Source organism: Apis florea, unplaced genomic scaffold (assembly GCF_048593485.1).
Source record: "Apis florea isolate Af1SG1 unplaced genomic scaffold, ASM4859348v1 contig_3367_pilon, whole genome shotgun sequence".
In the NCBI taxonomy this organism is placed as follows: domain Eukaryota; kingdom Metazoa; phylum Arthropoda; class Insecta; order Hymenoptera; family Apidae; genus Apis; species Apis florea.
Window position 1 is genome coordinate 6,048,596 of NW_028256746.1, and position 20,252 is coordinate 6,068,847.

The window sequence follows — 20,252 nt, forward strand, 5'->3', positions numbered from 1 at the left end:
TTAGATTAAAAACCGATGTAAGTAATATATTTTCATATTTACAAGGATTTTTAGTTGTAAGTTGAATAAGTCGGATAGTTGAATATATGAATGTATGTATACATATAATATGTGTTTTTTGCGCTTGTAAAAATATAAAGTGCGTTTTTTCAAAACGTATTTATTCCATCGACGTTGAAAAGAAAAGAAAAGAAAATACCTTCGAACGAGGGAGTGAGAGAGAGGGAGAGAAAGAAAGAGAGTGAAAGAGAGAGAGAGAGAGAGAGAAAGGGGAAAAAAGAAAAAAAGTCACACGTTTTGTCTTTCTTCTTTGATTTTCCGCCGAGAGACATTTTCATTTCGAAATAAAATAAAAATAAAAAAAAAAAGAAATAAATAAATAAAAAACTAAAAAGCTATATCGTATTTGTTGAGCACGAAATGAAGGAGTAATGAACGAGAATAAAAAAAAAAAAAAAAAAGAACAACAATTTTCGTTCGACGCAACGAGTACATTTTGAAAGAACGCCACGCATAGGTATGCTTTCATTGAAAGCGATTAATTTCCGAGAACTTCGTTTCATTCCTCGATCGCGAATCATAATAACATCGTTTTATATCTCTTTTCTATTTTTTTTCCTCTTCTTCTTCTTCTTCTTCTTCTTCTTCTTCTTCTTCTTTTTCCAATTCTTATCCTTCTTTCGAGAACGAAGTTATTTTTCGACAATAAAAATTCCTCGAATTTTATTTTTATTAAATTGTGAAAAAACAGAACGAGGTCCTTTACAATTTCGTAGAAAATATCGTACGGATCGAGGAGAAAAAAAATACTTTGTTTCTTTTTTCTTTTTCAACGGATCTTTTTAGCGTTTACGAGTCCAACAAGCGAAGAGCTTCCATTCTCTGTTCAGTAGCAGCTTTCGAGAAGGCACGTAGTGAAAAATCGTTAAGACGAACGATATAAAAACATTTCTGGCAATAGGAATCGTGTTCGTTAATTTGATCATTATTATCGAACCCGTTCCATCCCTCTCAAGGCTTGACTCGGTACACCCGGGGGTAGGGCCGCCGGTTCTTCATCCCTCGTCCCCGTTTCCGGATCGTTGGTGGCCGCTTCGGAAGCCTTGAACCTCTTGTACTTCCCTGAATAAAAAAAGAAAACATTGTTCACTTCGGTCAATTCGATTAATTATTATCATCGAGGAAGGAAAGATTTACCTTCAATAATCAAACGATATATTCTTCGAAATGTATATATATATATACTTTTTATTATCGAGAAAAAAAATTGGAATCGTAAAAAATTCGTAGAGAAAAGAAAATAAAATCGCTCCTCGACGATTGAGTCGGTGTTTTTTTAAATTGCAGAACTTCAATTTTCTCTTATCTCGGTAAGTGATTGTTCTTTCTGGGAAGGAATGAGGTTAAATCCATTTTTAACGCGGATAATACATTTTTTCCTCCCCTCCCCCTCCAGCTTGAATTATGGCTCATTAAAAAAAGAGCACGAAAACCTCCTCCGGCATATCATACCGGGAACAGTTGATTTTGGATCGATGGTTAATATTACTTACTCGCTAAACGGACCAAAGTGACGCCCCACCAGATGCTCCAGCCCCACCCAACCAGGCAGAATAAAACGGTGAACAATTGACCCACCCCGACCACCAGGTTCACCACGAACGCGCCCAGCCTCGATTTCAGTCCAGCCACCGCTGAGAATCTTGGTTGGCCGGTGCACAGGTTAAATAAACCGCTCCATACCGTACCTGGAAAATGAGTTTGATCGATTTTTTTCTTTCGTAATAAATTTTTCGATTCAACAATTTTTTCTTCTTTTTATCATCAACGAGGAGAGTATCATTTACCAGAGCCAGGCAGTAATACGTTCCAAACGAGACAAAACCAAGCAAGAGGAACTGGTAGACAGGGAATAGCGCCACGCATTAAGGAGTTGTGCTCGACCAGGACATCCGGTATCTTAGCTTTCGGTTCCTGTTATTTAAAGAAAGTAATATCAAATCAGCGGAGCCGGTGTAATTCGATGTAATTTTTATATTTCTTAAATATAAAGATCCAACGCAATAATGGTTGTCGAGATTTATGCATGCAATGATTTCACATTTCTGATAACGTATAATTCCACGTTTGGGAATAGAATTGCAGAAATTGCGCGTTCGCCATTAAGATCGATATCGAGCATCTATCAGTGGACCTTAATTGATATAAACTTTCCGTTAATTCTTTTTCCTCTTTGGTGGTTAATTTAGATGTTTACCTCCGATAGAGGAGGTGGCGCTACACTGGTAAGACTGTGCTTGGCACGTATGCTTCTTGCGCGCTCCGCCTCAGCGTTTCGCTTGCATTTGCAATTGTCGAGCAGACGCCGGCAAATGGCGCCGAATCTTCTTTCCGGTGGACAGCAGACAGCCGCCTCGGCAGGCGCGACTCTCGATCTTCTTGAGCAACATTTCATCTCCCTCAGTCGTTTGCATCTGACGCGAAAAGAAGAATGATTTATGATAATTTTTTTGGGAGATATTACATTTACTTTCAGTTACCAAGACTTTCTACTTTCTATGCGCGTACAAATTTTATGTATGGATTCTAAATAAATTTAGATAAAATCGATCTTAAAATTGTTAGAAAGTACCAATATTAATATTTTTAACAATGAAATATCTAACCGTGAATCATTAAAACCGCGTCACACAAATCCTTGGACGAATTCTTTAGAGACGCAATATTAATTTAATCTCATCGTAATAATCTGCTGCATGCTACGTTTAAAAACCATATCACTACTTTCCAACCAAATAAATTACTCGATATATACGTATATACGTATTGATTGACCGAAGATAATAAAAAACTCTAGAAATCACACATTATACAAATCATTATTCGAAATGAATCCTCTATCAAATCCTGTATCAATTTTTTTCATTTTCTCCATCGAAAGATTAAAAATTTCAACAATATTCGAAATAATTGTATAAATTTGTAATGTTATAAATTCCAAATAATTTTCCATCCACCTTTAATCCGTACCTGCACCTGTTCTTGAATTTAGACCAACAGCCAGCGGGAACGTTCTCTCTGGCGGAGAGTTGCTCGTTCCTGTTGCTCACGATCCTCATGATCCTGGCGTGGTTTCCGGGCCAGGTGAGACCCTTCGAGTCCGTGCGACACGCCAGACACCTCATGCTCGGGCAACACTCGCAGCAACGAGTCAGGGATCTTCTCCAACGCGTGAGAAGCCTCTCGGGTACACCGATGCCGTTCGCGGCGCCCAGCACCCTGCAACCGAAGGACGACCGCGCCCCTGGCTGTTAGCATTATTAAAAAACGTTTGCACGGTCGATAAAGGGGCTTTTAAAGGCGTCGATTAAGAAAAGGAAATGACGAGGCGTCGATGAAAGCAACGACGATACTCGCCTTCGAGTTGGCACCCAGTGAATTTTTCGTAGTGTATCGCGGGTAAATTTAGGTCGAGGCGAAGTCGAGGGTGGGATCGACAAATCCGGGGATTTGTTTGATCTTAGAACTAGATTTTCTTAAGTCGGAGTACTTTGATTAATTGGTCAATATTTGGGTAACTGGTGACGTAATTGCTATTGTGTGTTACGTTATTTATCAGCTCTGCGAAGAAAATTATTTCTATTTCTTTCTTTTTTTTAATGATGTTGAAAGTTGTTACGTTTAATTGTACCGTGATCGTGACGTTGAGTGTTTCCCAGTGAATATGCATCGCGCTAATCAGACACGTAGCCCTCACGAAACATAATAAATATATGTTGCTTGAGAAGTCCAATTCACTTCGAAACGTGAATATCTTTTTTCCTCTATCGATCTTTAAGTCTTGAAGAATAATAAAATATAATATCTCGCCAAATTGAAGTATCCAGTATCGAGTTTATTACGGGTTTATTAAGCTTCATCAAACACCTCGTTCGATCAGACAGACGAATCGATAATTATCTGTCTTCTATATTGTCTATACCCTTCCAAATCCCTTCTCTTATCGGATACCGATTAAAACCAAATCCAATTTCCACCATTCCCAGCTGTTCTTCACGCTTCCACGAATCCAAGATATCACGCGTAAGACTGGTATCGATCGAGCACAACGTGCACAAAATTCCCACGTGTGTGCCGTACAATCCTTTCTCCACTACCCTCTTTCCATTCCACTCCTCCGATTATCGTCTTCCAACCATCCCACAAAAGAAACGGCGTTGAACGCACGGCGAAAAGACAGAGGAGAGTCTTACCTCCTAATTCCGTATTATGCAAGACGAACGATGGTGGATCTCGTGATCGATGGCCGAGCGGAAATATCGCGCGGTTCACGGCGAACGGAGGCAAAGATAACCGAGGATGAATCCCATGGATCGATTTCGAGCAGAGGCGCGTAGAGAGATCGTGGAGAGGGCTGGTGTCGTCCGGCCGGCGAACAGAGCATCGCCGCTCTGTGTGTCGCTCCAAGATTGCAGGTGCCGCAGTCCTCGGGGGTTGGCCGTGCCTCGAAGGGCGGCGAAGCGAAGAGGGTGGACTCTGAACCGTGCCGGCCAGCGGGTCGGTCACGCAAAGATTTTCTCCGACACTGCATTACTTACTTACTTACTTACTTACTTACACCTACAAGGGAGCGGAGACTTCCTTCGGTTGACCGCGAAATCGATACCACGGTGGGGCACGGTGAAGTTCTTTACCTTAACATCACAAGGCGCTTTTTCAAGGCGCCCACGCGTCGATTTCCACCTCCTCCTCCTCTTCTTCTTTCCACGATTTTTTTCTTTCTCTTATTCGCTCGACATTGTCGTGACTCGACTATTTTTTTTTTCCTTCCTCTCTTTCTCTTTGCCTTGTTGTTTTATTCTTTCTTTTCTTCTTTTCTTGTTGTTATGCCGATTCGATGGATAGTTTGATGATTTTCTTGGAAAGCTGTTTCTTCTGATTTTATTTTGCGTTCGCAGAAACGTAGTTTGAAGAGATAAGGGGGAAAGGGTACCTTTTTGTCGAGAGTAAATTGTAATTAAAGTATGTTTCAATTTCCTTTAATTTAGATCCAGAGAAGAGACGTTTAATCAAAAGACACGAATGTATGGATAAAATATGCATATTGCGATTTCTGAACAGCTGACGGAAATATAGAAAATATAGATCCATGACAATATTTCAATGGCACGAACACTTGGCTAATTGCGTTCACTTTGGTTCGTGAGGCTAGTCTTGCCAACTTTCTCCTTTAGCATGTCCATTTAAGATTATAAGGTCGCGTATTTTTCCCCGGAATGTTGTCGTAACTTCCAAAAAAAAAAGAAAAAAAGAAAAAGGAAGGGAAGAAAAATATTTCGACAATCGATTCGACAATCGCGATCTTTACTTGGCCGCGTTCCTTTTATAATTTAATAACGAGATTTCCTTGTTTCGCGATTAATAATCGATACTTGAAGAAAATGTTATGCTGTCGTAAAAGCTCTGGCTGATAATTACGTTTGTGGGATAAGTGATATAAAGAAACGTATCATTATGCGGTGCGGAGAATTATGCGAAACGTGGCGTAATGGTGTCTGGCAAGTGGTATTGATGCATTGCGTACAATCGCGTGGCTCTTTAACAAGCTGTTAAATAAAACGTTGGATAAATAAGAGAGGAGAAAATTTTCGTACGTGTAACGAAAGAAAAAAGAACGAGTTGAAGCAAAATCTTTCGACAGAACCTATCTTTCGAGTGGAGAAGATGTAAATTATCTTTGAAATTGATCTGTATAAAAGTTTCGCCGAGAGAAGTTAATTTCAGCTTCATTCATCTCGTACACTTTACGTTATCGTGAAATTTAGATGAAGAGATTTCGAGACTAAACTCGAAAAAAGAACATTTTTTTTTTTTTATATCTAAAAAGATTTTGGACAATAATCTCCACGCTATCTAGTATCTATATTTTCTTTCCCCTATTATTAATCATCTTTTCTCTACTAAAAAAAAAAATTTATTCTCTGCACACACCACTGATTGAATACACCGACAATGACAAAAACTATCCGTCGAAATTTTAGCTATTTTTATTAAAAATTTTCAGATTGGAACGCGTGCAAAATGGATGTCAATCGTGCAACGCGTTCAACAAAATCATTAAAAGTTGGCAGCGCGGCGATTCCCAGAGGGAGGGTGATCACGACACAGAGCCGCCAAAATCGTGCAGTTAAAAAGTTTACAGTGTGCAAGCGTCATTAACCCTCCGAGACTTGCGAGGAGGAACTTTCAGCGACGCGATTACGTCGTTATTACTTTCACTTACTGCTCGCAATTAGAGAATTGTCGGTGGCGCTAAACAAAACGAGCGATCCACGATCGCTTTGCCCCAGTTAATCGCCCTTAACTACTTCAACGATCATAATAAACACTCCAATCAATCGTGATTGGATAAATTCCAAGTGTTTAATAAACCAATCCCGATCGAATAATTCGTTTTTCGAAATATTTTTTGAAAAAAATGCGACTGTTAGCTATTCTCCAGATGAAAGAGCTTTTACATTCTAATTATAACTTTTTTAAAGAAATACTTAATCAAATTATAAATAACAGGTTGCGATTATTTAATTAATCCAGGCATCTGGCGTTTCTAAAAAATTTCGCAAAAGACAATAGGCGCACTCTCTCCCTGTTAATTACATATTTCAGGTAGTTAGATTACGAGCGAAACTAATTCCAAGGAATTACACGCAGGATCAAAAGTGGAATGGAGAAGGGATTAGGGATACGCTCGTGATACATCACCGATTGAATCAGACTCGTTTCGATATCGTCTTTTGCGAGTTTTTGCGAGCACAAGAACCGATAGAGATAACATAACATCTCGACTACGCTTAATAATTTCCTTCCTCGAATGAATCTGGAGCAAATTCTTTAAAAAGGAAATCTTTCTCGTGTTTTTTTTTTCTTTTTTTAAGTATAAAAAATTGGCCCGCACGTTTTAATCGCAAGTAATAAGCATAAGCTATAAAAAAAAGAAGGTAATTTTAAGTTACGTGACCGACCGGTTGCAATATTAACATAAACAAGGGGATTGATACCTAATCGCGTTCGCAAATTCGAGTAAATAATCGATGATCGAAATCGAACCCTCGATTCTTCTTTCCACCTTTCGAAATCGGATCTTCTCTCGTAAAATCGAATCCCGTCTTGATGATGATCGAATATCGAATAATACGTGGCGCTATTTGAGTGAGAAAAATTAGGGCAAACTGCGCGTGATCGCGGGAATTCGTCAAATTACGTGATTTCTGGGAATTGTGCTCGCAAAAGGGAAGGAAACGAATTAAACAATAGCGTATATTTACGTGTACGTACGTACGTATGTGTGTGTGTGTGTGTGTGTCAAAGTGGTGTACTGGCTGATTTCTGATAATTACTAATATATTCTTGTGTCGCAATAAATTCACGCCAACCGTGTATACGTACCGTGACGTTCTTATCGGTACAATTATATCGCTGCATACCTTTGTTTCGAAATGATCATCATTAATATGTTTGCTCGACGTGCAATTTAGAAATCTCGAAAGTCTAAGTGAGTGTAAAAAAACTACGCTTTGCTTTTTATCCCATATTTACGCCGAGCAATTATATAGCTCGAAAAAGGGGAATCAGCTTCGACAAGGATCGTGATTAATTCAAAAATATATAAAACTGTATAATGTTCAATCCTTGGCTAATAATTACCCCCTTGGCTGATCGTTATTAACTCCGTGCCAACTTTAATTACGACCTAGAATCGTAACTCGGATCAGTGAATAACCTTTCTCTCCCTCGTCGAGACCATTGTTACTTTAAACCATAGACCGTCTCTAATTATCCCAGTCTTTGCACGAATCCTCGAGAATACATCGTTTAATTGACCCATATAAATGCCGCTTCGCAAACACAATTCCCCAACGACAGTATACTCTCCTTCAACAGGGCCTGCAAATCGAATTTGCAAAGTCAGTGTGCAAAGAATACGAATCCCGTATTCGATCCAAACGAATAATAACATTCTCGACTCTCCAACTCCTTCTCATTCGACAAATCCTTGTTTCATTATACCGTGGCCTGCCTTAATTATTCCTTAACAACAAAAAAAGAAAAACCATCGTTATTAAAACATCGAATTAAGAGCGTGAAGAAGTATGGAAGTTGGGTTAAACGGTATCATAAAAACGTCCAACGAACAGATTGACGTCAATGTCGCGCGAGAAAAAGAAAAAACTGGGGCAAACACGAAGAAGAGGAGAAAGAAGAAGAAGAAGAAGAAGAAGCTAGTTCCCCCTGTCACGCGAGCCCCTTCAGCTTCCCTGACACGAATCGAAAAATCACGACGCGATGCGTGCCGGCCGAGAAATGGCCGGATGGAAGAGCATGGTGCGCATGGAAGAAGAAGGTGGAAGAAGGTGGCGAGCGAAAGAGGGTGGCGGTTGAAATACACACAGGGGTGGTCGTGGCTCGACCTTGGCCGCACGCGATCCTGACGGCTCGTCGGTCAATCCACGTGGTCACGTTACGTCCATTTTTGGTTGTAGCAAGTCCCAAATACACGCCCGGCCGGCCAATTATTCAGCAATCGCGTTACACACGATGTTAATTCGCGACCGTTCGTCCAACGAGTGACGCTCGATCGAAATTCGTACATCGATTCGTTTATATTGTTCGTTCTATCCTTGATCGTTTCACGGTGACTCGTTTCGACGCGTTATGTTTATTCGGGTTTATGGCGAGATTAGAAGCGTCGATCGGTAAAAGGTCTCGGAATTTTAATAACAAATTCCTCTCCATGCGATTTGAGATGTTTTTTGTAATTTTTTAGGGATAAGTTTCGGCAGCGTGGTTTACAAATGTCTCCGCGAATGGTCTCGATACGAAATCGAATTTGTATGATTATAAATAGTAAGTGAGGCAATTATAATTTTTTCTTTTTGCTTTTCTAAGGAAAAAATGGTCGAACTCTTTGAACCATCTTATTCATTTTTCTACGCGAAACGTAAAATATAAATCAAATTTTTCGAAAATCATCGTAAAGTGAAGCGAGTCGAACGAAATAAAAATAGAGATTGGAAAATGGTGGCTGGAAGACGGAAATTACTTGGAGTTTATTAAATGAGCATTAGAGGTGCACGTGTGTTATCGTCGTGTGTAACTCGTAGTTAAGTAAATCGCGGTACAATTACTTTCATACCAGAAAACGTTTCGAGATTCTGTGATTGATTTACGGGGGGGGGGAATATGCTTCGCATGCTTTATTATATCGCGATATTTTCTTTTTCAGAAAAAACGAAACATACATTATTAATTCTCCTCTCAGAGGGAAGAATCGTTTACATGTGAAAAGAGATTATAAATATATATATATTTTTCGACGCGTGAAAAAGATGACCGCGTTATTGGAATCGCTTTATGCATTATTTACGAGGATCTCGGTTCCAGATTCTGAAATATTGATCCCCTTTGTGAAACATTCGAAACGTCGAGCGTAAAATATTGGTCATTTATTTCATTTTATCTACGTTTCTTTTCTGCCCCCCTCCGTGGTGAACCCTTTCCCTGCTACCAAGAATAATCACGCTCAACTGATTAACTGCAATATGCATTGCTTTGCATTTTAATAGAAATCTAGAACGTACGTTTAATAACACGCAGCTGTCCAACTGTATCCGCGCGTTTATTACCGTTGTTCGTTTAATTAAAAGAAACAACTTTCCAACTTCCTTCCAAATTCATCCCAACAACAACGACGAGGAGAACCACGATTTATTTATAACTCGTCACTTCATTATTTCTCAATCGCGCATATGTTGCGAGCAAAAGGTATTCGTAGGTCAACGTCCAAGAATTTCCCGCGAGAATTTCACAGAAGTCTGACAAGAGGATGATACTTGGTCGAGGAGAGACGTACAGTAGTTGCTCGAAGAAGAGCTCGCCCCGCCTCTCTGCGGAGAGAACCATCGGAATCTCGGTGATTCCGAAGATTTAATGAGAAACTTCGCATCGCAGATAACGGGCTCGCGCGTTAAAGGGGGAAAAAAAAAAAAAAGAAGAAATATTTTTCACCTCGAGAAATAAGTGAAAGCCGTTGCCGAGAGAGTATTTCCATTTTCCAAATGGCGCAACAAACGAGAAGGGAGGGGAGGGGTTTGGAAGATGGAACAGTGGGCCGACGGAATTCGATGCGAGCAAAACGAAAGAGGGATCGATCGCGGCAACTAGCGTAGCGTTTACGTTCAACAGGCCGGAAATGGCGTGCACGTGTAACCATGTTTTTAGAGGAATCCCGTTCGCCAACCGACGATCGACTAATAATAGATGTGATAATATTTGCTCGAACCACACCAGGCTGATGCCTGCACGAGCAAAGACGATATTGTGCGCCTCCGTGCTTGGGTTTGGCAAAGATTATTTTCAGAACACCTCTGAGAAGGATAGGTGCTTCTTTGCTCTCGATCTGGTCTCGAGCCGAAGATGAAAAGGTGATCGATTTGGATCGAGTCGAATCCAAGCTTCTCTTAGCGCGCGCTCTCTCCTTAGAGAGGGAAATTCTGTTGGGTTTAACGTTGGTGGATAATTCGTCGTTAAGGTGGTGGAAATAATTAGTTTCGCGTGGGCGTTTGAAACTAAAATTGGGAAGGATTAAATATAGTTGGAAGGATTGTGTCTTCGCGTTCAAAACTCGCTAGCTCGCCGTACAATTAAACCGCCAACTATATTTCACGCTAAATTTCATCTAAGAGTTTCTATTATACGAAGAGGCAATTGTTCCCGTAATGTCTCCTAAAAAATACGAAGTACCCGTTTTACATTTACCGGGACTTATTATAAAAAAAAAAAAATTAATTCTGTATTGTATACATTGCAATTTCCTCTTATCGAGAAAGAACTAAAAACGGTGAATAGAGAACGACTCACAGTCGCAATGGGGTGGTAATTTGAAAATAATCCAATTTAATTCCCACTCGAAGAATTAGTTCGATGAATAAAGGTACACAGGACGAGATTCGATGAATTATTCAATGAATGAATATCCGAACATTTTCACGAGGAGAGTCCTAGTCCTTCCTCGGTCATATTTGTAAAGACGTTTCAGCGTATTCGTATACGCTGATTATACGCAGCATCGTCACGCTATTGCGGTTCCCTGTGACTCACTTTTAACGTGGCCGGTTGTAATAAAATCTCGGCTGTACGAGATTACAGGGTCTGCGTGTGGGGTCTGTCGCGTAAAAAGAATTTAATCTCGTTATAATTACGAGTTGAGAACGAGTCACCTCGTATCGATATAGGAAAACAACGCGATATACGATAGATTTATTTATACCGACGACAAAGCGGCACGATCATCGCTTTCGAAACGATTTGAAAAATATACCCTAACAATATTGGTTCAATTGGCCGCAATAGAAAACGTGTTACGATTCGTTTTATCGATCTATCATTATCATTGTTGATAAATTTTTAACTATAAATAGAAATGCAACGTACGATCTGTGTGGTTCACACACAGTATATATCGTAAAATCGATGTAAAACACTGCACACTCCTTGCCTACTGCGAATTATATGTACAATTTTGTCACGTTTCAACTGCAACTGTTTGGCTCGAAAAGAAGGCTCTCCATATAAAATACCTGTGAAATTTAGTGAAAATTCATCCTGCTCTTCGGAAGCAAATAGATAATATAATTATTCCTTTTTCTCAAAAAGCCTTTGAAATGTAAAAAAAAAAAAAAAATATATAATATAAAATTGCGACAGTCAATTTTTGAATCCCGATTTTTTCTTACGTCTACACAACTTTTCAACAATTTTTCAATGAAACGGTACGGATTAAAAAAAAAAATACGGTTTGTCAAATGAGAAAAAAAATTACAGTTCGGAGGCGTGAACGAGATGGACACGGTCTAACGGTCTCGTGTTTTCAACATTCTCTTTTTTCTTTTTTTTTTTCCCCTTCTCCCCATTCTTCCTTCAGCTACCAATTCGAGTTAATTAGCGACGCTCGTATAACGAGGCGATTCGAAATTCTGATTTATAATCCCCTTGAGCCAGGCCGTGGCGATGTAAATCTCCGCGGGATCGATAAACCCAGCTTGGTTGCATCGACCACTGGAAAGGGTGGTGCTTTATAACTAACACGGGGTGAAGGAACTCTGTGGATCTTACGATGGGCCAAGTTTTCCCCCACATTGTCTATGATCCCCGCCCCGGCATAGAAGTAGAAGTTGTGAAACAATTTAATAGCAACCGTTGTAACGGCCAACTTCCCTCACGATCCTTTTTCATTTTTATTTTCCTCCTTCTTACCTTTCTTTGAGACCTTTCGCTTTATTTTTCGTCGAAAAATGTATGAATATTATGCGTAAAAAAAAAAAAAAAAAAATTATTTCTCCATTAGATTAAAAAATTTCCAATCCAAATTAATTTTGTACGGTTAATAATACATTATTATCAATATTGTACGAAGGAATCGTGAAAGAAAGAAACGTGATGATTCAATTTATCATTGAACGATAACCCATCCCGATCGGATTAATTTGAAAATTAATTTGTTAATCGAAGGGTAAAAGTTAAAATTAACCAAACAAAGGGAAACACTCTCTCCCTCTCCCACATCTTTTAATCCCACATTTTTACTTAACCCACATTCTCTCGTTATTTATATAGCGCACGATTAATTCTTGCTTCGTAAAATCCGATTATTCAGGGACGGATTGTAAGAGTAACCTACACACGTAGCGAAAGACGTAACGGTAAATAAGTTGGCAATAAACTATCGCGTTTCGTGATCCTTGCCGGCGATTACACGGTCTTAATGAAGCGGGGCCACTTCATAAATGCTGCGATATTTACGGATTAATCTTCGCTCATTCATCGTTCATTACACGGGGATGGAAATTGATAATGAGCGTTCTCGTGGGCAATAATGATTTCGTGTCGTGGTAAATGAAATTCACCGAAACGTACAGCGAAGGCAGGTTTTAGGTAACTCCTTAGGAAGCGATTCCTTTTTTTCTTTTTTATTACGCGGCCCCCATCACGGAAAGGCGATTCGTTTTAATTGAGAATGATGCTCGGCTTTCGTGTCGCGGCAACCCTCCAACTAATAAGTCCATTTTCCAATCCGTCGCGTCCGCGCTTTGCCCCACAACACGCGCAACCTTCTTGCAACACGCGCACACACCCAACCGCCGTGTCCTTTATTTAATACATCGGATTCACATCGGATCTGCCGACGATTTATCGCCACTTCCGACGGCATAAATAGTCACCGACCACCTTGTGCATCTTTCCAGATTAATATCTCTCCCGGTCCCGATATAAAATACGATTCCGTGAGAATTACGAACGAACAAAATCGAGATTTTTTCGCGATGAAAAGTGGCGTCGCTCGTAGTTTTCGAGTAACTCGCGATCGATATTACTACGAATATCACTACGAGCCGACTAAATTTCCCATCGATCGTAACGTAAACGTAAAATGCTAACGCGAAAAGAACCTTTTCTAAAACCTTTTCCTTTCTCGCAGAAAAGATAAGACGCGCAGGAAATTCGATCCTATCCATCCATGAGAAGATGAGAATTTTTCACTCAAGGGAGGGATGATAAATACGAATGTACTATACTCACGCTGGCTCGCCGTTCTGTTCCAGGTGCACCACGTTTCCGCTCAACGTCTCGATCTCCTGCGGCCGTTTCACCACGTGCATCCCCGTTTTCTCCCTGGGCGAGGACACCCCCCTCACGGTGTCCACGCTCACCCCAGTGTCCGTGGAACGCGCGCTCTCGATCGAATCGACCGACACCCCCCCGGCTGACTTCAACGACCTCCCCTCCTCCTTCCCCCCCTTCACTTTCTTTCTCGCCTCGTTGCTCGCCGACACGCTGTTGTTCGCCTTCGAGGATATCGAGGATCGGTCGGAGACCGAGGTGCTTTTCGCGATTCCCGCCACCCTTCTTCCCGAATTATTGCTCGAAATCGTCCTCCCCTCCTCCACCGAACCGCTGCTCACGGTTGAAACCACCGCGCTTCCCCTCTCCGTGCTCGAAGAATTTCTCGTCGAGTCCTTCGACGACTCGACCTCGTTCGACACGCCCGGGATTGCCACGGATTCCTCCGTCTTGTTGTTGTCCTGTTGGCCAGGCCTGCAACTCTTCGTATTCGGATGATCGTTGACGATCATCGGGCTCTGGATCTTGTTGTTCGAGCGTTGAGGGGCCGAGTCGGTCGCGCTCTTCGTCACCGTGCCGTTGCTCCTCGACCGATCGTTCACCGCGTCGCTGGGAATCGGAGAATCGTTTCTACCACCCTCCGCTCCACCCTTCGTTCGATTACTACCGTTAGACTTGTGCGTGGATTTGATCGAGACTGGAGGATTCGTCTGACCGACGACGCGGTGATCCTCGCCGACGAGCTGAGAATTTTGGGAATTCTGTTTGGCGGGGGGATCGTCGTTCGACGCGTTGATGGAACAAGATTTGTTGGAAAAGCTGTTGTTTTGTTGTTTCGATAAATTTTTCTTTTCCAAGCCATCCTTGTCGAGGAAGATCGCATTGGCGTCGATGTGAAGGGGCTGGACGGCCGTGGTCGCCGTCGTGCTCACCACGCTCGACGTTCCTGTCGCCGTTGAAGTCTGTTTCAACAGATCGATCAGGTGCAGATCGGGGCTCGAAGCTTTCTCGCTCGCTCCGCATTCGTCGCAACCATCCTCCTGGACCCCAGACCCGCGTTCGTTGCCCGCGCCGACCTCCTTCGACCCTTTATCAACCGCCTTTTTATTCCTGGACGGGTGATCGGAAATGGTGATGAACCTGGACGGATTCAAGGAATTCGAGGAGCCGACCCGATTGGTCTTGAGCGGAATTTTCGACGGCGACGTGCTTCCTCGCTCCTTGCTCCCCGCTTTCCCCGAAACGGGAGCTTGGCTTTGTTTCTTCGCGTTCCACGCATTGCGGCCCAAAGGAGACGCGGCAAATTTCTGTTGCCTCGCCGGATTCGTGGATTCCTTCGCGGATCGATCCCGTTTCGCCGCCAACTGCGGCGTCCTCTCCGGTTTCGTCGGGGTCCCCTGGATCGGGGAAAGCTTGGCGGCCGTCCTCGTCGCTTGTCGGCGAGAGGCCACGCCGCCGTTCCCGTTCAAACGATTCCTGGAATCCGTCAAACGGCTCCGCGAATCCGCGCGCCGGCCCAACCTCGGCGAGGAGAGCCCCTCCGTCGATTTGCTCAGAGACGTGGAACGCTGGCGTGTCGGTTGCGGGATCAGGCTTCTCCTTGGGCTACTCTGTTGCGAGACTGAAACTGACCAGAGTAACGAGACGTTTCGATCGTAAAATCGATGAAAATGTCTCGCGACGGAGTAAATCGATCAAATGCCCGCGTAAATTGTAAATTCGACGAAGAAGAAAAAGAAAAATTTTCTATAATTACAGAATTACTCTGTTTCTTTTTAATCTTAAACATCTCGTAGAATTGGTAGAAAACAAAAGTTTCATTATTTTTTCTTCTATCGTTTCAAGATTGGCAACTCTCGCATCGATCGTTCGAACAAACAAGGATAACGATGCAACAAACAACACGAACGTCCACATACATTTTCGAACGGCGTTATATAAATTATTTGACTATTGCGAAAATAGTCAAGTCGAATTCTTTTCCACTTTTGAAGAACGTGGACGAGAAAAAGGTAAATAAATCTTACCTCGTCTCTCGTTCCTTCCCCTCCTCGCGATTTCGGGAGACTGCGGCCTGGATCTGGAGCGCGGGGGTGGTCCCTTGAAGCCGCGTCCTCGAAAAGGGGAGACCCTGCCGGTGGCCAAGGTCGGGGATGGACTCCTCGTCTCGGGCGAGCCGGGCCTCGAGTCCGCGATGATCACGAAGCTGGACCGCCGATGCGCCCTCGAGGAAGACGTGGAGGAGGGCGCGATCTTGTAGGGCTCGGGTGCACGCGGCGGGGGCGGCGGTATCGCGGTGGGTGACAGGTAATCGGGTGCCGCGAGCACCCTGAACGGAGGCGGTCGTTGAGCATGGCCGTCCTCGAGTCGCCTCATCCTTTCGAGGCCCCGAAGCTGTAACCCGAAAATCTGTTAGAAAAGTTAAAAAGTTACTTGTACGAGTGGATTGGATTTTATTTTTATTCGTAGCTTATCATCAGTTGATCCGCTTTTCATCAACGATCTCGACCGTTTGGTATCGTAATTATCTCACGATTGTCATCACGCCTCGAACGTTAAAATTATCGAGGTAAGTTTCGAAGTATTCGTTTAACTTCTAAATTGTTAAATTTTCCGTCGCTCGTTTTCACAATATCTGTCCTTCCATCCGGATGTTCTCCACGTTTTTATGGAAATTCTTGCAAGTTGCAAAGAGCCACTAATAATAATAAGTAAAAAGGAAAGATGTGTCTTTTTCTTGTGACTGTACGTGTATTTTTGCTTGGAGGAAAAGTGGTTGCGTTTAGACTGGATTTTCGTATATATCGAGGAAACTCAACTTTGCAACTGTCTCGAATTTCTATATGTTCAACGATTTCCTTATCTTTCTTAATTCTAAAACATCAACGTTGTGCAAACGACGAATTGCTCGAGTATGATTCAAACGCACGGGAAAACGGACCAACGTGCACCAAACTTGTTTCCATTCTCGACTTTACAATTCTAGCTCCCCTTAGTAATAATATTTGCCGTTTGATACCACTATCGTCGACAAACTGCGACACAAGCTGAAACTTTCTAGTCCCTTCTGCTTTGATAAACACATCTCTTTCCGAGAAAAGTTCCACGCGACGCTGAGCACGTTAATAACAAACTGGAGACACTTTTAACAACCGCTGCTTGACATAATAACACTTCTAATGCTCGAAACGAGAACCCCCTTAAACAGATACTCGAGCAATAATGGCTTGAATTAAACTTAGTTATCCAACAACTGAATAAAAAAAGTACCTCGAGTCCTTCATGCAGACGACCGAAATGAGGAGGACGGCAAAATCCGTTGTCGCTCTCGCCTGAAACAAAGAAAAACCACAGCTGAAAAGTGTCTGAAAGTATTAAATCTTCTATCAAACTTCGATTTGTTATTAGAATTTCAAATTCACTGTAATTATTTTAAAAAAAAAAAAAAAAACCATCATCGTGGAAAATATTCAAAAAAATAAATAATTTCACTCGACTCACTCGACACTGTTAAAAATATCTCGACAAAAACTAGTTTTTTTCATTCATCGTTCCCTCTCATCATCGGGCCCTCGTGATAATCGTGAATCGGTTTCGTTTTTTTTTTTTTTTTTTTTTTCGGATGTTATCAACGCCCTCGCATCCTCCTCGATCCGAGGTTGCGCGAGGAGTAAAAAAACTTCGTCTCGGAAGTTCGAGGAATCAGCCTTCTTTGAAATATTCTGCTGCTCGTTTCTAATAAACGGCAACAGTTGTTTTAAAAGACTCGTGTATCGCGTTTTACACTCTTCCTTCTTTCTCGCGCACTTCCTTTATCGCTCGAAGATCGAATTCGAGCGCGACGATTGGCTCGTGCAACATCCGTGATCAATGATCATTCCATGAACGATCGCAATTACTCACTCCAGTTGTAACGAGCCTCATTGAGCGAACATAAAAACCTGCACGCATTTTATTCACGCTCTCATACGCGGGAATGCTTAGATGGGTACGCGAATGCTTGTTACAATTATACCGCAACGTTGTTTGAACTACATTTTTCGTATTCCTTCCACTGCTTCCTGTATTCCAGTCTTTCTTTCTTTCTTTTTTTTTTCTTTTTTTCGTGTTCTCTTTTGCGTTTCGCATTAATGGTCGAACGAGAAAAAAAGAAGATCGATGAGGGCACCGGATGTGAAGAATTCTTGTTAAGAAAGCGGATTTCGAGCAATTTTTTTCCTCTTCTTATTTTTTTATTTTTTAAATCGCAAGATTTTATTTTATCACGTAGAATTTACCAATTTTTGTGTTGCAAAAAAATTTTTACAAAATCTTCTTTCTCGTAGAAATGTCGATCTTCGTTGATACTCGCGTCACGGAAGAGGGATTTTATTGAACGTGTTAAATTTCGTACATGATAAATAATTGCGAAATGAAATGAAATGAAATGATTAAAAAAATGGATCAAAATGGAATCATAAGAAGCGGTCATCGCGGTTGTGTTTTATTATGATTTCATTCCCGTTACGTTTCTTTTATTCATTCTCTTACGAATAATTGCTTCGATCAAACAAGTTGAAAAAAAGACTTAATTAGACTCTTTTACATCTTACGCGCGCAAGAATTCACTTACTTCGCTCAAATTGTTTTATCGTAAGATCGATTCAACCTTCTTCGCTTTTTCATTCATCAATCACATATACAATTCCTTATTCGCGAAAAATTCTTTTCTCGCACTTATTTTCCAACTCTAAATCTTCCTTCCTAATTTTCTTAAAATTTTCTTAAAAATTGACACGACGCGACTCCACACTACGAGATACTCTGCACAATTAAAACTATTATTGACAACCATTCGCAAATTTGAGAATAATCAATAATCACAGAAGAAAGGGCGATCCAGAAACCATCCGGAGGAGAGGAAACCGATGCAACGCGTCGAACCGCTCCACGCTGGTGGTCCTCGAAGAATCTGCATCGCGTCCAATGACATTCCCCCCCGAATCACGACACACTGAACGAAGAATCGTCGTGCGCGAACGACCTCGTGGCCGAAATGTTCCGATGGCTCACAGTGACGGCTCCGTATCCCGAGACGCGTTGATTTACAGTGGCCGCCTGTTTCAAATTAATGGGCAGGCCAATGGAGAATCTGCCGTATCCCGTGTGTAACGTTTCCCGACAATTAGTGCACGCTTTCTAGAAATACGTCACCCGTGAATCGCGGAGGCGTATCTCCAACCAACTGTTTCTGTTTCAACATCCATCGATGTGAGAAGAGATGGTAGCACACCTTTTTCTCGTGGAAAGGAAATTTCGTTTTCTTCTCTAAAAGATGTTAAAAGATAATCGTACGCTGTCTATTCAAATGTTGAATAAACAGAATTCCATTGAATTTCTACTTGAAAAAAAAAAAAAAAGAAAGAAAAAGTGACGAAGGAACGATGATGTGTTAAAATTTTTCTTCTCGAAAGGAATCTTAATTTTTATTATTTCGTACGTTGAATGGTGGTGAAATAAATAGAAAGGGATCGTAATCGTTCGATGCAAATGTTAGACGAATGTAGAAGAAACAAGTGGATTGTTCTTGAATGAAATAATGTGTCGAAATAAAGCAGGGCACCGGCTGCTCGAGAAACAGTTGATGAGATAGTTTCCGGTAATTAAGTTGCTTAAATTGTTAATAGGGAATGCGTTGAAGGCATCTAGACGCTCGAACTGGGACGCGAAAAACTCTGGGAAACGATTCGTATTTGAGAAAATATGCCTAAGGAACCGTTTCATCAATTTTTACAAAACGTGATTCGCTTCCTAAGAGATTTATCACCTCGTCGGATTAGATAGAAATTCGGTTGATCTCTGAACCGATTCCGATAACACAATCACGCCGTGATTGTACTAGTAGCATATAGCACAAATACAATTCTCGTCGAGGAAGATTCATTAACGGCCTTCACACCGCGAAAATTACACTATGCGCGAGATATGAATGCAGAGGCACGTGACATGATCGACCGCATTTTCCAGCTGCATTTCTATGCACTCTATCTAATTGCAATCGGGAATCGAAAATACGGTGAAAGCTTTGGATTGATCGTTTAAAACTCTCGGTTAGAAATATTTGCGCCAATTATCAAACCGCAAACGATGATAGGAGAGAACGAAAAGAGAGATAATCGAAAATGATCATCAACGAGTAAGTAAACAATTATTCCCAACTTCGTGTTCTTCATTCGTTAACTCGGGTGCGATCTAATTGCAAAAACCAAAAAACGAGCCACCGAGTTTGTCACCGATTAATCAATTTTCTCCGCGCCTCTCCTTAACGAGGCTCGTTTAACGAGGGCCAGGCGAAACATATCCCATGATCGACGTTATAAATAACGATTTAACCGGGGATGAGGCGCGGCAAAAAGCGACGTACATCATTTTTAATTAACACCCGTTGCGCAATCCGATTAAGAACTCGCTCGCCTCTTCTTCTGCTTCGCCGAGATCTAGGTGTAACACTTTTCGTTTCGTCGATATGCGTTATCGACAGAGATAGGAAGACAGGGGAAAAATGGTAAATCAACGTTAACGGAGAACAGTCGGGT

At 41.6% G+C, this 20,252-nt stretch overlaps 1 protein-coding gene across 4 annotated transcripts in view; it reads right to left on the reverse strand.

Moving 5' to 3' along the window:
- Positions 1–20,252, reverse strand: part of stum (mechanosensory transduction mediator stumble) — a 22,733-nt gene continuing 2,481 nt past the window's right edge. For 2 of the 4 annotated variants that reach the window (XM_086912127.1, XM_086912129.1), the window contains exons 2-9: positions 16,948–17,009; positions 15,705–16,071; positions 13,636–15,304; positions 3,031–3,279; positions 2,258–2,474; positions 1,848–1,974; positions 1,554–1,748; positions 1–1,122 (exon numbers count right to left, since the gene is read on the reverse strand). In XM_086912127.1, the coding sequence (XP_086768253.1) occupies positions 989–1,122; positions 1,554–1,748; positions 1,848–1,974; positions 2,258–2,474; positions 3,031–3,279; positions 13,636–15,304; positions 15,705–16,053 (2,940 nt within the window). In that variant the 5' untranslated portion in view covers positions 16,054–16,071; positions 16,948–17,009 and the 3' untranslated portion in view covers positions 1–988. Of the gene's footprint in view, positions 1,123–1,553; positions 1,749–1,847; positions 1,975–2,257; positions 2,475–3,030; positions 3,280–13,635; positions 15,305–15,704; positions 16,072–16,947; positions 17,010–17,178; positions 17,432–18,540; positions 18,764–20,252 lie in introns of those variants that run through there. The other 2 variants (XM_086912126.1, XM_086912128.1) reach the window with 2 other exon arrangements.